This window comes from Bombyx mori, chromosome 15, assembly GCF_030269925.1.
Source record: "Bombyx mori chromosome 15, ASM3026992v2".
NCBI classification, from domain to species: domain Eukaryota; kingdom Metazoa; phylum Arthropoda; class Insecta; order Lepidoptera; family Bombycidae; genus Bombyx; species Bombyx mori.
Window position 1 is genome coordinate 10,631,472 of NC_085121.1, and position 15,413 is coordinate 10,646,884.

Genomic DNA, 15,413 nt, shown 5'->3' on the forward strand with positions numbered 1-15,413 from the left:
CTGACGACGTTGCTAACACGAACCCTAGCTAGAGCCGTGCTTCGCAGAATCTACCACCGGATCGGAAACGCGATCCACTGAGAAGATCCGGCGAGAAACTCAGTGGGCTGTGTCTGAGGGTTAATTTACTCGTCGAGCCCTTTTTTTTTTTTTTTTTTTTTTTTTTTTTATTGCCCTTGTAGGCAGACGAGCATACGGCCCACCTGATGGTGAGTGGTTACCGTTGCCCATGGACTTCAGCAATGCCAGGGGCAGAGCCAAGCCGCTGCCTACCGCTTAATACTCTCCACAAGCCTCGTTTGAAGAAGGACATGTCATAGCGCTCGGGAAACACCGTGGAGGGGAGCTCATTCCATAGCCGGATGGTACGTGGCAAAAAAGATCTCTGGAAACGCACTGTGGATGACCGCAGTGGCTCCAGGTAGTACGGATGAACTCTACTCCGGTGGCGGGCGGTGCGATGGTAAAAACGAGATGCCGGTATCATTTCGAACAATTCCTCAGAGCACTCCCCATGGAACATACGGTACAAAATACAGAGAGAACCGAAGTCCCTCCGCAGACCCAGAGGTTCCAAACGATCCGTGACATTGGGATTATCGACAATCCGAACGGCCCTCCTCTGTATGGAGTCAAATGGAAGAAGCTGGTATTTGGGAGCCCCGGCCCAGAGATGGGAGCAGTACTCCACGCGAGGCCGGACTTGTGCTTTATAAAGCAGAAGCCTTTGTCCAGGCGTGAAGTACCGCTTCGCTCTGTTGAGGACTCCCAGCATTTTGGACGCCAACTTGGCTTTGCCTTCCAAATGACTCCGAAACTGGACATCGCTCGAAATGTCGACCCCAAGTATCCCAATACTCTCGGAAGGTTGCAGGGATACTCCTTGGAATTGCGGCGCCATGACAAAGGGGTCCTTCTTCGCAGTGAACGCGCAAACTTGTGTCTTTAACGGGTTGAATTGAACCAAGTTCAATTCACCCCATTTGGAGACTCGCCCCAGAGAGTTCTCCACTTCAGACACAAGTTTTGATCGTCTCTCTTGCACCACGCTTCGAGAGAGACTCTGATGGCCGATATATCGCGCATCCCCCGTGCTGTCATCCGCATAGCAATGCATGCCATCAATAGACAGCATGTCATTGATATACAGGATGAAAAGCGTGGGGGAGAGCACCGAACCTTGTGGAACGCCAGCGTTAATGGTCATGGTATCAGAACAGTCACCGTCTACAACGACCGTGATGCTCCGCCCATCCAAAAAGCTAGCGATCCACTTGCAGAGACCCTCGGGGATTCCGTAAGATGGTAGCTTCGACAAAAGTGCCCTATGCCAGACCCTGTCGAAGGCCTTCGCGATATCAAGGCTCACAGCAAGAGCCTCGCCCTTGCTCTCCAAGGCTTCAGCCCACCTGTGAGTAAGGTATACAAGAAGATCGCCAGCTGAGCGACCGTGACGGAAACCGTACTGTCGGTCACTGATCAGCTGGCGATCTTCAAGATACTTCAGGAGTTGTATATTTATAATTCGCTCCATCACCTTGGAAAGCAAGGAAGTTATCGCGATAGGCCTATAGCTCGATGGGTCCGACCGGTCACCCTTCTTGGGAATAGGGTGGACGTGGGCGTTCTTCCATGAAGACGGAACCCTGTTAGTGCAATAAGAGAGGCGATACAAACGCGTTAGCGCAGGCGTCAGCTCAGGGGCGCACCTTTTCAGAACCACAGCAGGAATGCCGTCCGGCCCACTCGACTTATGGACGTCCAGGAGTCGGAGTTCTCGCCTGACTGCACACTGTGTAAAGCAGATCTCCGGCAGGGAACTATCACACCGAGGGATGTTCGGAGGTGTGGCACCCCCGTCGTCCACAGTCGAGTTCGAGGCGAAGAGTTTGACCAGAAGGTCAGCCTTCTCTTTCGCACTATGGGCCAGACTGTCATCGGACTTGCGTAGTGGTGGGAGACTAGACCTGCAGAAGTTACCTTCTGCAGCCTTAGCGAGCGACCAGAAAGCACGGCTCCCGGCGGGATAGCTCTTCAGTCGCTCGCCAATTCTGGCAACGTGCTCCGACTTCGCCCTGGCAATAGCCCTCTTATAGGACCTAGAAGCGGCGTTAAATTTCCGCCTTTCCTCAGAGGTATTAGGATCCTGGCGTCTCCTGGCATCATTCCATGCCGCGTATGCGGACTGCTTGAGGCGTGCAGCGTCCCGACTGGCATTGTTATACCAGGGTCCACTGCGACCCCCGACGGGCACCTTGGAAGAAGGAATGAACAGTTCCATCCCCCGAAGCACCACGTTTTTAAGTCGGTCCGCACAGACGTCAGGATCACCAGAGGAAAAGCAGAGCCGCCCCCATGGGTAGGATGCGTAAAATTCACGCAACCCATCCCAATCTGCTGACATATACCGCCAAACTCTTCGATACCCGGTCGTCATTCGACGACCAGGACGAGAGATCGGTACCGCAGCACGGATAAGGCAGTGATCAGACGATCCAAGTGGAGCGTCGACCACCACACTGTATCCGGCCGGATCGGTGGTCAGCAGAAGGTCCAATAGAGAGGGCTCGTGCCCCTCAATATCTGGGACACGGGTGGGCTGTGTCACCAGCTGGGAGAAGCCGTAGGCCAGGGCGAAATCGTAGGCAGCCCGACCTGGGAGGTCAGTGGTTCTGGATCCCAACCACTCTTGATGGTGAGCGTTAAAGTCTCCAAGAACCACCACCTCCGCAGATGGGTACTGCTCAAGCACGCGGTTAGTCCCCTCTTGCACATGCTCTATCAGAGCTGAACCTGCATCACTGCTGTGGGACCTGTACAGGCATGCGTAGACTCGGGTACAACCCCCGTCATCTACGCGCAGCCACAAGATGGACAGGTCCCGTTGTTCGAGGCCTCGTAGACGGCGACAACAGACATCAGCCCGGACGAATACACACACCCCGGCTTTACGCAGGAAGTTGTGCTCCAATACGTAGCCGGGGTATTCAAGGTACGAAGTGTCATCCGGAGCAGATATCTGTGTCTCCGTCAGAAAAAGGAGGGCAGGCTGCGCCGTCTCAAGATGGTGGTGTACGGCGTCGAGGTTACTATGTAGGCCCCTTACATTGCTGAAATCCACATTAAATGTGGAATGGGGCATCGCCGACAAAACCCTTTTCCTTTTTTTAACTGTCATATTATTATTTTTTGGAGAGTGGGATTGGGTGGGGTAGGAAGTTCGAGGCAAAATCATGACAATACCTGAATAAAGCGCAGAACACAGTACGTGCTTGACCACGGGTTGCGTGAGAGACTGACGCAGGGCATGGAAGGGCCCCCAGTCCACCCTGCGTGCGATCGCCGGGATCCACTCCGGTCTCCGACTCCGGCACGACGACCGCACGACAGGATTTTACACCGGTTGGCGGGACAGCTTCCCGGGGCGGAGTTTAGTAGTGACACCCGGGTTCAGGTCCCCAACTGACCGGCGGGCGGCGGCGAACACCGTTTCACTGGGTCTCCCTATACCCCCGTCAAACAATCACGTCCCGCGAGCTTGCACGCACGTCTGCTCCGCATGTTCCAGGTATCATCAAGATTCACCCCGAACAAGGAAGAGGAAAGGGAAGGAATAGGAACCCGTCACTTGCCCTTCGTCGCAAGTGACGGGTTCGACGAGAACGATGACCGGGCAACGAGTGAGCCTTGTGGGTAAACAAATATGGAGATCATAGAAGTAAGAGAAAATGCATACAACCCAAATTGGACAGTTTATTTTATTTATTATAAAAACAGGTGAACGAGCTGACGGATCATATGGTGTTAAGTGGCATTACTTTTTGGCTTATTCTCTGTTTAACATCTGTAAAAGTGTACAAGTGTGAAAAAATTAAATTAAATCATTGTATGTGGCTTTTCAGGCTCTTCTAAAAAGACCATTGAATTATCAGCAAATTCACACCATTTTATAGAGTATTATTTCATTTCAACACCAACGATTGTTTTATCTCACCTCTTTGAATTATATATACAGAATTTAGTTTTTATTCCGCTCCGTTTCACTTTTCATAAACACACACAGGCTTGGTTGTTGTTACTAAAAATTTGGCTGCATATGGTTTTGTACCCTTCGTCTGTCGGATGGATAAACAAAAAATAAATGGTAAACACCGAATCAGCATTCACAATATTAGGTGAATGAAGTTAGCCCCTCAAAAAATTTTTTTTTTCCTGTTTTCTACTTATTTTCTATTAATTCGTTTGTTCATCATTTGTTCTTGATTGTTCATTGTTAATAATTGTTTGTTCCCCATTTATTTATTTTAAAAAAAATATTAAAAATATATCTAAAAGTTAGCCCCTCGATTGCAATTTTTAATATTTTTTCGTCCTTAATTACTCGTAAATATTCATTTTCGATTGTTCTTATATAAAATACGTTTGTTCTCTTTCGAAATCACTCATTTTTTGTTTAATTAATTTTATTAGTTGAATAAATGTATACAAAATATGTGTACTGCGCATGCCATAAGTGTATAATCTATGGCGCATGCGTCAGCCGTCAACTATAATGCCTAAACCATTGAAGTAGGAAACCTATAAACTTTCTACGCGGTTTTAATCGTGAAAAAAAAACAATTATAAATCCTGAAGGATCGATTAATTGGTATACAGTTTAATTAAAAAAATTAAAAAATAAATAAATAAAATAATGTGCATTCGCGTAAAGTTAGACCAAATACATTTTTTCCATCCTCCTATATACCTATCGCTATGAAGGTATAAAAAAGATAGGTTAAGAGTTCACATAGGTAATATAAACAAATAAGTAAATATGTTCATTATTTATCTTTCAAGAGATAATGTAGGTATACATTATAATAACATTTTGACACAGTCGAAATTATATTCCTAACATTAGTAATATAACATTTTAATTTTTTTTTTATAGGTTATGTATTGAAATTGTTGGAAAATTATTTCATGTTTTAGCTGGAAAACTACATGGAGAATTATATGCAATACAAGATAATGAGCTCCATTAAATGAATTCGAATGAAACCAAACTGTTTACCATCCAAATTCGATTGTCGGGCAGATAGAAAACGAAAATTCACTCATAGTGAACCTCGGCCTGCATTTGTGAAACGGCAAAGACTCACTATTATCAAGGAAATTGAAGAGACGACTAAAAATGAGATGTGTCGTATTATTATACCTTTGCCATCTTGTAGTCAAGGTAGGTGTAACTGTCAATAATTAGTTACACTCACAGATCTCCTAATCAAATAACAATATCAGAAAAAATGAGAATAGTTAGTTAGTTAGTGGAAGTAGCCAAAATGGGCAAGTGGATCTCAGTTCCTATTACATAAGGTACTAGGAAGTTTGTGAAAATGAAAATTTATCACAGTGTAATATCACTTACTTACTTTAACAGTGAAGGAAAACATTGTGATGAAACCTGCACACCTAAATGTTCTTAGGATTTTCTTAGGTGTGTAATCCACCAACCAGCACTAGGCCAGCGTGGTGGACTAAGGCCTAAAAACCCTCTCAATGGTAGTGAAGGCCAGTGTCCAGCAAGGGGATATATTATATGGGCTGATGATGATGACTAGGAAGTTAAATACTACTACTACTACTACGACAGTACACATATAATCCTATATATTTACAAACTATACGTTTGTTGGAAATTGCTAACATGATTTCATATTTCCAGATGTCCAGCCACTTGAAAATAGGTGTAGTAATGACAAAGCTATCCAAGTAGCTCCAGCACAGGAACACAAAGGCAAGGCAAGTGTGTATTGCCACATCACCCCTTAATATATCTGAAGCAAGTATAAGTAAACAATCAGAACCAGCAAAAAAAAAAAACTGTTGTTCCTGAGGACAAATTTGACAGTGATGAGTCAAATGCACCAGCAACAGAAGGATCAACTGTTGACTATGGGTTATAGAAGAAGAAGATTAATTCATATTTATTTAAATTAATATTAATGAATATTAATTTAAATTATCGTGCAAAATTCGTGGTCAAAACATATGTGTATTTTATAAATAAATATTCATTCTCAGTATTAATGTTGTTTTAATCATCGATTGAAAAATTGGTTCTTAATGAATTTAGTTGGAGCTAAATGCTGCTTGGAGCTTAATACTTTCGAATAACATAAACACGTGACTTTAAGCATAAACATATTTTTTAGGTAAATACTTTATTTAGCTTTGCTGGATTTATCCAAGATTTCGACATACCAAAATTTCATACAGGAACGACAGATAGATAGCTATCTGATTGAATACCCTTGTAGAATTGAGCTTCGAAGAAAAGTTTATTCTTATTCTTTATTAGACTTTATTCTAGTTGCAGTGTCGGTTAGAGAAGCTGTGCAAGCTTCTCTAACCGATACTGCATGGAATAAATAGTCATTATAATTATAAAATATATTTCTGTTTACATACCATACAATTTTCATAGTTCAAATATGAATTTGGATTGATATGAATTTATTTCGATTAAAATAATTTGTATTAAACATTTATATTTCCTCAAAATTTCTATTTTTATAATAATGACTGTGACCACCCCATAAATCACAAAATTAAAAATATTAAAGATAACTTATTTTTAAATCATATATTAAAAATTATAAACAGATCGCGAATTAAAATATTATATTATGCCTATCATTTTTAAATAATTCAGTAATGAATTTTCGCATCGCCGCGCCGTATATAATTAATATGAATAATAGGTTATTGCCCACTGTGCTAAAAAAAACATAAATTATGTTTTTTTGATAGATCTACAAACAAGCAAGTGACAAACAAGCAAGCTATGTTTCCATAAATAAAAAGGCAAAAAAAAATTAAAGAAAGATATTATGCACAAGTTCCAGTGTGACCAGATTTAAATCGAACATTATGCCAGTTGCTCGTATAAATTCTGCTAAAATCTGCTTAGTTTCTATAAATAATTCCAAAATTCTGCTAATAGATAAGGTCATCATTTTTACGAGGATTTAAAAGAACAAAAAAAGGCAATTTCAAATATTTATTAACAAATTATAACTTCAAAATTTCTGTGGCGCCCATGTTTTATATGGAACTGTCGGGCTTTGTGCTGCCTTTACCATATTTTTTGATGGCGTAAAATTGACGCATCCACCTTGTTCTTTAACTGCCTGTTTGACATGTAGAATTGCTGCAATATGTTCATTTTTAAATTTGTTCCGCAAGTGTTTTTTATGTTGCTTATTTGAGAAAATAGGCGCTCACAAGCTGTATTAGACATAGGCAAAATCATCATGGCCTTTGCAAAATCAACCAAGTGCGGATACTACTTAGTTCTATCAGCCTTCGTCATTTTTGAAATGTGGCCCCAAAACATTTTTGTGTTCAAACTCATAGGTGTGGGATTAGAACTTCCTCCAGATTCTAACAGTTTGGATACTGTTTTGTCTAATTTAACCTCCCGATATTCGGAGTCAATTGCTTGCATGTTAGATTCTTTAACCAAATTAGGAAATTTAGAAACAGTTCTGGCCAAACTTGTGAATTCTTTGTATAAACCGTTTTGCGGATCAAGAAATTGCAAATTACGAGTATTACACAACTGAGTGACGATGGTCGACCACTATTTAGGAAATATGTAAACAGTGTTCATTGAACACTACACACAACTTCAAAGCTAAACATTTAACGGGGAATCCCCTAAAATTTGCTTGAGTGCTGGCATTGTTGGAAGAAAAACTTGACATTGTTTTACAAAGGTAAAATTCCTCAAATATTTTTAGCGCAACTACCCGAATGACTAAATATGAAACACAGTTAGATGTCAAATCCTGCTACAATTCTGCGAAGTTTTTATGAGATTCAGCCAAAAAATTCCTTATTTTCAAATCTGCAACACAATCTGCTAAACCTTAAATTGGGGGTCTAATTCTGCTAAAATCGCAGAATTCTGCTAAATCTGGTCACACTGACAAGTTCAAATGCATATGTATTGTGCTAAAAGTAAAACTTGCTACTTTTGTGTAGCATCCAGCAACTTTGAAAAAACTAATCAGGTCACTATAATTAGTAGGTATTGATTTTGATTCCGAGTAAGTTGCACAGTTGTTAGATAATGTAGTTTCTTTTTGGAAGAATAACAATTTTCTAATCTTACACAAAAATGTAATGTTAAATATTTAAAAAAAACTTTATACCTATTTTCCTTTTAGGGAGTACAAAATATTGATGTGTACAAAGTGAATGTCATTTAATAAAAATAATATTTCAATTTAAATTAAGTTTTATTAAAAATTATTCTTAACATACAGGTACAAAGGTTACATAACATTAATATTTATTCCTTTTCATATATATAAGCCCATATTTAGCACATTTGTGGAAAACAGAATCAAAATAATAATGAGTTGCTAGCCATAGAAGACCAGCATAAAAGTCTTATTAAAATCTGTTCAGTAGTTTTTGAATGAAGAGTGAAAATACTTACAAAACTTCCTATTTATAAGTAAGGATTACTTTGTTATTTAATTAAAGAGTTTTGTAGGTGGCAAACTATCTAAAAACTTTCTATTTTCCACCAAGTTGACATCAATTATCCTTCCTGCATATATATTTATTGTATTGTTTTTTTTATAGTCTAACAAGGGGTGATATTACATTTGCAATTTCTGGGAGTTTGTTGAAAAATATATTATATATATATTGCTTGCTTGACTTACAGATAAATCGAAATCATCAGCCAATTGAGAGAATGTTCTATTTAATGTTATTCTCATCAGACATAATATAATATTTTGTTCAGAAACATTTGTATGTTTCTCAATCAAGCCTATTATGAAACATAATTCTTGTGGAAGACCAATATATAAACGTTGTTTATTTTTCACTTTAGATAAAGTTGTTAACACATTCATTTTTTCAACTTTTTAGTCTTCTTGAGAGCTATAGTCTGAAGTGCACAAGTCTTTGATGGAGTGGAGATATAGAGAGATAACTCATAGTCAACAGTTGATCCTTCTGTTGCTGGTGCATTTGACTCATCACTGTCAAATTTGTCCTCAGGAACAACAGTTTTTTTTTTGCTGGTTCTGATTGTTTACTTATACTTGCTTCAGATATATTAAGGGGTGATGTGGCAATACACACTTGCCTTGCCTTTGTGTTCCTGTGCTGGAGCTACTTGGATAGCTTTGTCATTACTACACCTATTTTCAAGTGGCTGGACATCTGGAAATATGAAATCATGTTAGCAATTTCCAACAAACGTATAGTTTGTAAATATATAGGATTATATGTGTACTGTCGTAGTAGTAGTAGTAGTATTTAACTTCCTAGTCATCATCATCAGCCCATATAATATATCCCCTTGCTGGACACTGGCCTTCACTACCATTGAGAGGGTTTTTAGGCCTTAGTCCACCTCGCTGGCCTAGTGCTGGTTGGTGGATTACACACCTAAGAAAATCCTAAGAACATTTAGGTGTGCAGGTTTCATCACAATGTTTTCCTTCACTGTTAAAGTAAGTAAGTGATATTACACTGTGATAAATTTTCATTTTCACAAACTTCCTAGTACCTCATGTAATAGGAACTGAGATCCACTTGCCCATTTTGGCTACTTCCACTAACTAACTAACTATTCTCATTTTTTCTGATATTGTTATTTGATTATTATATTATTGTTATCTGATATTATAATTGATATTATTGATTGTGTGAAAGACGATATGGGTAGGAGGGGAGTGAGCGAAGAAATGGTATATGATAGAAGAGTATGGAAGGAGAAAACATGTTGCGCCGACCCCAGGTGACTGGGAAAAGGGCAGGATAATGATGATTGTTATTTGATTAGGATATCTGTGAGTGTAACTAATTATTGACAGTTACACCTACCTTGACTACAAGATGGCAAAGGTATAATAATACGACACATCTCATTTTTAGTCGTCTCTTCAATTTCCTTGATAATAGTGAGTCTTTGCCGTTTCACAAATGCAGGCCGAGGTTCACTATGAGTGAATTTTCGTTTTCTATCTGCCCGACAATCGAATTTGGATGGTAAACAGTTTGGTTTCATTCGAATTCATTTAATGGAGCTCATTATCTTGTATTGCATATAATTCTCCATGTAGTTTTCCAGCTAAAACATGAAATAATTTTCCAACAATTTCAATACATAACCTATAAAAAAAATATTAAAATGTTATATTACTAATGTTAGGAATATAATTTCGACTGTGTCAAAATGTTATTATAATGTATACCTACATTATCTCTTGAAAGATAAATAATGAACATATTTACTTATTTGTTTATATTACCTATGTGAACTCTTAACCTATCTTTTTTATACCTTCATAGCGATAGGTATATAGGAGGATGGAAAAAATGTATTTGGTCTAACTTTACGCGAATGCACATTATTTTATTTATTTATTTTTTTAATTAAACTGTATACCAATTAATCGATCCTTCAGGATTTATAATTGTTTTTTTTTCACGATTAAAACCGCGTAGAAAGTTTAGGCATTATAGTTGACGGCTGACGCATGCGCCATAGATTATACACTTATGGCATGCGCAGTACACATATTTTGTATACATTTATTCAACTAATACAATTAATTAAACAAAAAATGAGTAATTTCGAAAGAGAACAAACGTATTTTATATAAGAACAATCGAAAATGAATATTTACGAGTAATTAAGGACGAAAAAATATTAAAAATTGCAATCGAGGGGCTAACTTTTAGATATATTTTTAATATTTTTTTTAAAATAAATAAATGGGGAACAAACAATTATTAACAATGAACAATCAAGAACAAATGATGAACAAACGAATTAATAGAAAATAAGTAGAAAACAGGAAAAAAAATTTTTTTTGAGGGGCTAACTTCATTCACCCCACAATATTTTGCTAAAAGTAACTGAACCTTTCTGAAAATTATCAAAAGTACAAAAAAAGGAAGGAAAATGTTAGATAGACCGTCGCTTATTATCTTATATTTTGTTTTATGTACTATTAGCTGCTATTTTTGTGAACATTATTGCAGCGGCGCCGAAAACACGTGTAAAGAAGATAAAAATAAATATAGTAGAGGTAAAAAATTCTTCCCCATAAAATCACTATGTATTATTAAAAAAATCAATTTCGTTCGAAACGTATATTATTTTATTGATTTCCTTTAATTGGCAGATGGCTGAATTATCTCATGGCTCACTGAAGTACACTGGTTACTAGAGTCCGTAAATATCACACCTTTAATGCCGCTAAACGCACCAAGAAACATGAGGTCGAAATCCCTATTATGTTTTAAGACGCCCACCCCACCCTCCTAATAAATAATATTTAAATATAAATCTAATAATTATATTTCTTGCATTATACTTACAGTATATTATTGTGAACAGATGTAAATGAGTGGACTTCTAACTTAAAGAATGAAATAAAACGAGCCTTAGAACAATATGCTCCTTGCAAGAAAGAAAATTGTAGCTGTCATAGATCAGTAATTGATAGTGATCTGGCTCCATACCAGGATGGTATAACCAATGAAATGTTCATCTCAGCTCGAGCAAAGGGTACCAAGTACCAGGTATTCCTATTTAAAAAATATGTCCAAGGACTTTAATAATAATAGTCTGTTTTTGATTAATAAAATAATTGATTGTAAGGCACTGCTTCCCAGTCGTTTATTTTGGGTATCAGTAACCACATACAGCTTCCCATATAACTCCTTAATTCGGGTGGCAATTTTACACGCGGGGGAAAATGTCCTACTTTTCTTCCTTGGTGCACAATGTACTATTTCAATACATTGTGGCTCACTAAAACTGAAGAAATAGCATAATGTGAACTTTTTGAGTATTGAGTAACATGTGAACGTCATCATAATATGGCCAGACAACCAATGAAGTGGACCGACAACCTGGTCAATATAGCTGGTAGGGACTTGCTGAAAGGCAAGAGATCGAAAAGAATGGAGTGCATTTGAACCTACACTAAGTATTTGGCAGGCACAGATTGAAGAAGACAAAATGTGAATGAAATGATGTGTGCATAAATTTTTATATACCCATGTTTGATAATTATTTTTATAAAAGGAGAACAAGTACCCATACCAATATACATACTTACTGCACAGGTATACTTTTAAAAATTAACCTTTATTAATTAAATTTACAGGTCATAGATGGCAAGTTGTACCGAGAGGAAAATTGCCATTTTCCAGCCAGGTGTGCTGGTGTTGAACATTATATGAAATCTTTGAATTTAAAGAAGCTCTCAAATATGGAAGTATCCATTAATACTAGAGATTGGCCACAAGTTAACAAACTTTGGGGCCAAAAAAAAGCACCAGTGCTCTCTTTTAGTAAGGTCAATTATTTATTATCTCATTAAACCTGTGATTTTCGAGAATAAAAGTATGTGAGTGATAGTTTGAAACAATAAAAATGTTCTTTTCTTACATTTCAGACACAAGACTATTATGATATTATGTATCCTGCTTGGAGCTTTTGGGAAGGAGGGCCAGCCATAGCACTATACCCCACGGGTATAGGACGATGGGATGAACATAGAAAATCAATTTCCCTTGCAGCCAAAAAGTATGACCAGTAATTAGTTTTATTTTATTCAATATAACTTTAAAAACATTTAAACATTTTGGAGGAGAACTATTCCCAAAGCTAAAAACCTTTTAAATTACCCCCTCTGCAATGATGCACAACAATATTACTGTAAATTTATATTTATAGGATTCGAGCCCTACCATTAGCATCTTCTAGATATGAATATGTCACATTCTTTATGACAAGAGTGGTAATTATGTTGTAGACCACTTCATCATTACTGCATCTCCACAAGAAGTAACATGTATATACCACAAGATTTGAATAATTCTTATTGTGTATGTACCCATATAGAGTCTCATTGACAAGACCACAAACGCTGCATAATAATAACATGTTGTAAAATTAAAGTAATCATTCGTGAAATTATTGGTCGAAGATGAAAACATAAAAAATAACTATTTTCTGTGCCAAGTATAAATAAATAAACTTCCGCAATTAATATAAAAAAGACAAACATAAATTCTAAATACATATATGGATATATTTTTACTTTGGTGGCTATGCATGGTTCAAGAGTATGAACCCTACTGCGACATGCATTTCAGTTTGATGAAAAAGGTAGTTCTTATTACAATACATTAGAGATTGAACTCATGTCTCCAGTTTGGTAACAATAGGAACATTGTTCTATGATTATGATGACGATAATCACTAACTCCAAGGGAACTTCAAATTTTTCATCAAATGCAATAATAAAAAGTATTTTTTTGTAAAAACAAAATATGCAGTATGTATGTAAAATTTCGACATCTGAAAATTGAGGGTTTGTTTTTTCTTGACAAAATTAATAATTTTCAAAAAATATATTTTTAAAAAACATTTAAACAATTAAAAAAAAACAACTCATGTAAAAAAGAAAAATCGTACATCCCGGAAACAGCTCTAGTAATTTGGATCTATTGATTAGTGTTTGTTTTTCTAGACAAAATGAATAATTTTCTGAAAATATATTTTTAAATGTAACATTTAAACAATTAAAACAAAACAACTCATATAAAAAAAAAATCGTACATCCCGGGAACGGCTCTAGTATTTTGGATTAGGTTTGGTTTTTTCAGTTTATAGTTAATGTCTCTGAATAAACAATTTTACATAAAAATGCCTTTTTTCTTGCAAATCTCTGAGGTACTTTAATTACAAACATTCATTTTTATTTTTATATTACATTTATCTTACAAAAATCATTGATTCACAGGAGCCCTTGGGATAAGAAAAAAGCAAAAGCATTCTTCCGAGGTTCAAGAACTAGTGAAGAAAGAGATGCTTTAATATTACTATCTCGTTCTAAACCTGATCTTGTAGATGCACAATATACCAAGAATCAGGCTTGGAAGTCAGATGCAGTATGTAACTTTCTAAACAATATTATTACATATAATGTACACTGGGCAGTCTTGGCAGCTCATGGCCATCATAGTGTTTAGGATATTCTATTATATTTAAATTATTTTTAGTTACTTCATAATGTGCCAACTTAATATACTTACCCTAAGTTACTGATTGTTTAAAATTAACCATAGTGGTTTTATTGTCCTGGACGATTTTACGGCCATCTGGTATAAAGTGATTACCACAGCCCATAAACTCCATACTCACTGCCGGCATCCACCTTATGCCTAAGCGTAAGATCGAAATATCAACTGTATAATAATTACACAAATTATAATTTTGACGAGTTTGATTTATATTAAATGTTGCCATTTCTTCATTAAGGATGTTATTTCTGAACCAAAGACGTATTTTATTAATAAAATTGGTATCTGACTGCGGCATTTGAACACCGTCATAATGTAGTTTACATATAATGACTATTTCGACTTTCCAATTAAAACTTATTTAAAACCTATGATTGCTTCATGGTAAAAATATTTATAATAGTAGGAATACTATTATGCATAGGCATGTTTCTGCTCGCAATAATATCGTAATTCAAGTTTATAAAAATTGTAATAGGAGCACTAAAAACTATATTACATCTAATTATTAATTACTGGCCTATGTACCATTAGTAGCAGCATTATCTACATAGCATTATGCACATGTCAATATATATATAACTCTTAAAATTTTCAGGATACACTACATGCTCCTGCCGCCTCAGAAGTGTCCTTTGAAGATCATTGCAAATATAAATATCTGTTTAACTACAGAGGCGTAGCAGCTAGTTTCAGATTTAAACATTTATTTCTATGCAAATCCTTGGTTTTTCATGTCGGTGATGAATGGCTAGAATTCTTCTATCCGTCACTGAAGCCTTGGGTGCATTATATACCAATTAGCCCAAAGGCAAGCAAAGATGAAATTCAACAAGTCATAGAATTCTTTAAAGCTGAGGATGCACTTGCAAAGGAAATAGCAGATAGGGGATTTCAACATATTTGGGAAAACTTAGATGATGATGATGTGAAATGTTATTGGCAAATATTATTGAAGAAATATTCTAAACTAATAAAATATAAAGTTGTAAAAGATAAAGATCTGATAGAAATATAATTTCGTATAAGATTTGGATTGGTTTTCATTTATTGTATGCATAACATCGATTTATTATAACTACTGGCGCGCCATGTATGTATGCCTTACCGTAATGGTACTATGTCCGAAATCTGGAGTGAGAACAGCAACAAAGAGCATACAAAGAGGCCATATTTTTTTTTTCTTTTTTTATGATTGAGAGATTACTGGTGGCCTGGAGGCCTTTCCAGTTTCACAAAGAAAGGTGGGCGAGCAAGGGTTTATAGCCAGGAGCGGTGGGATTTGCTAACATATC

General features: G+C 36.8%; 1 protein-coding gene and 1 long non-coding RNA gene across 6 annotated transcripts; one reads left to right on the forward strand and one right to left on the reverse strand.

The window, feature by feature from the left end:
- The first annotated feature begins 4,129 nt into the window (after positions 1-4,129).
- LOC101746748 (O-glucosyltransferase rumi homolog) lies at positions 4,130-15,152 on the forward strand. Of its 3 annotated transcripts, XM_004924623.4 has the most exons (7): positions 4,130-4,164; positions 10,914-11,108; positions 11,420-11,604; positions 12,195-12,386; positions 12,486-12,616; positions 13,839-13,986; positions 14,717-15,152. In XM_004924623.4, the coding sequence occupies exons 2-7, from the start codon at positions 10,982-10,984 to the stop codon at positions 15,134-15,136; spliced, it is 1,203 nt and encodes a 400-aa protein (XP_004924680.1). In that variant the 5' UTR covers positions 4,130-4,164; positions 10,914-10,981; the 3' UTR covers positions 15,137-15,152. The 3 variants fall into 3 exon arrangements, with proteins under 3 accessions (XP_004924680.1, XP_062528632.1, XP_021202646.1); XM_062672648.1 differs by lacking the exons at positions 4,130-4,164; positions 10,914-11,108 and adding an exon at positions 7,986-8,073; XM_021346971.3 differs by lacking the exon at positions 4,130-4,164 and having other exon boundaries at positions 10,967-11,108; positions 11,403-11,604.
- On the reverse strand, positions 6,188-10,606 carry LOC134200208 (uncharacterized). Of its 3 annotated transcripts, none has more exons than XR_009975029.1 (3): positions 10,273-10,445; positions 9,898-10,185; positions 6,188-9,231 (listed from the first exon to the last, which is right to left on the reverse strand). It is a non-coding gene; the product is annotated as an uncharacterized LOC134200208 (long non-coding RNA). The 3 variants fall into 3 exon arrangements; XR_009975030.1 differs by having other exon boundaries at positions 10,326-10,340; XR_009975028.1 differs by having other exon boundaries at positions 9,898-10,606.
- Positions 15,153-15,413: the final 261 nt, after the last annotated feature.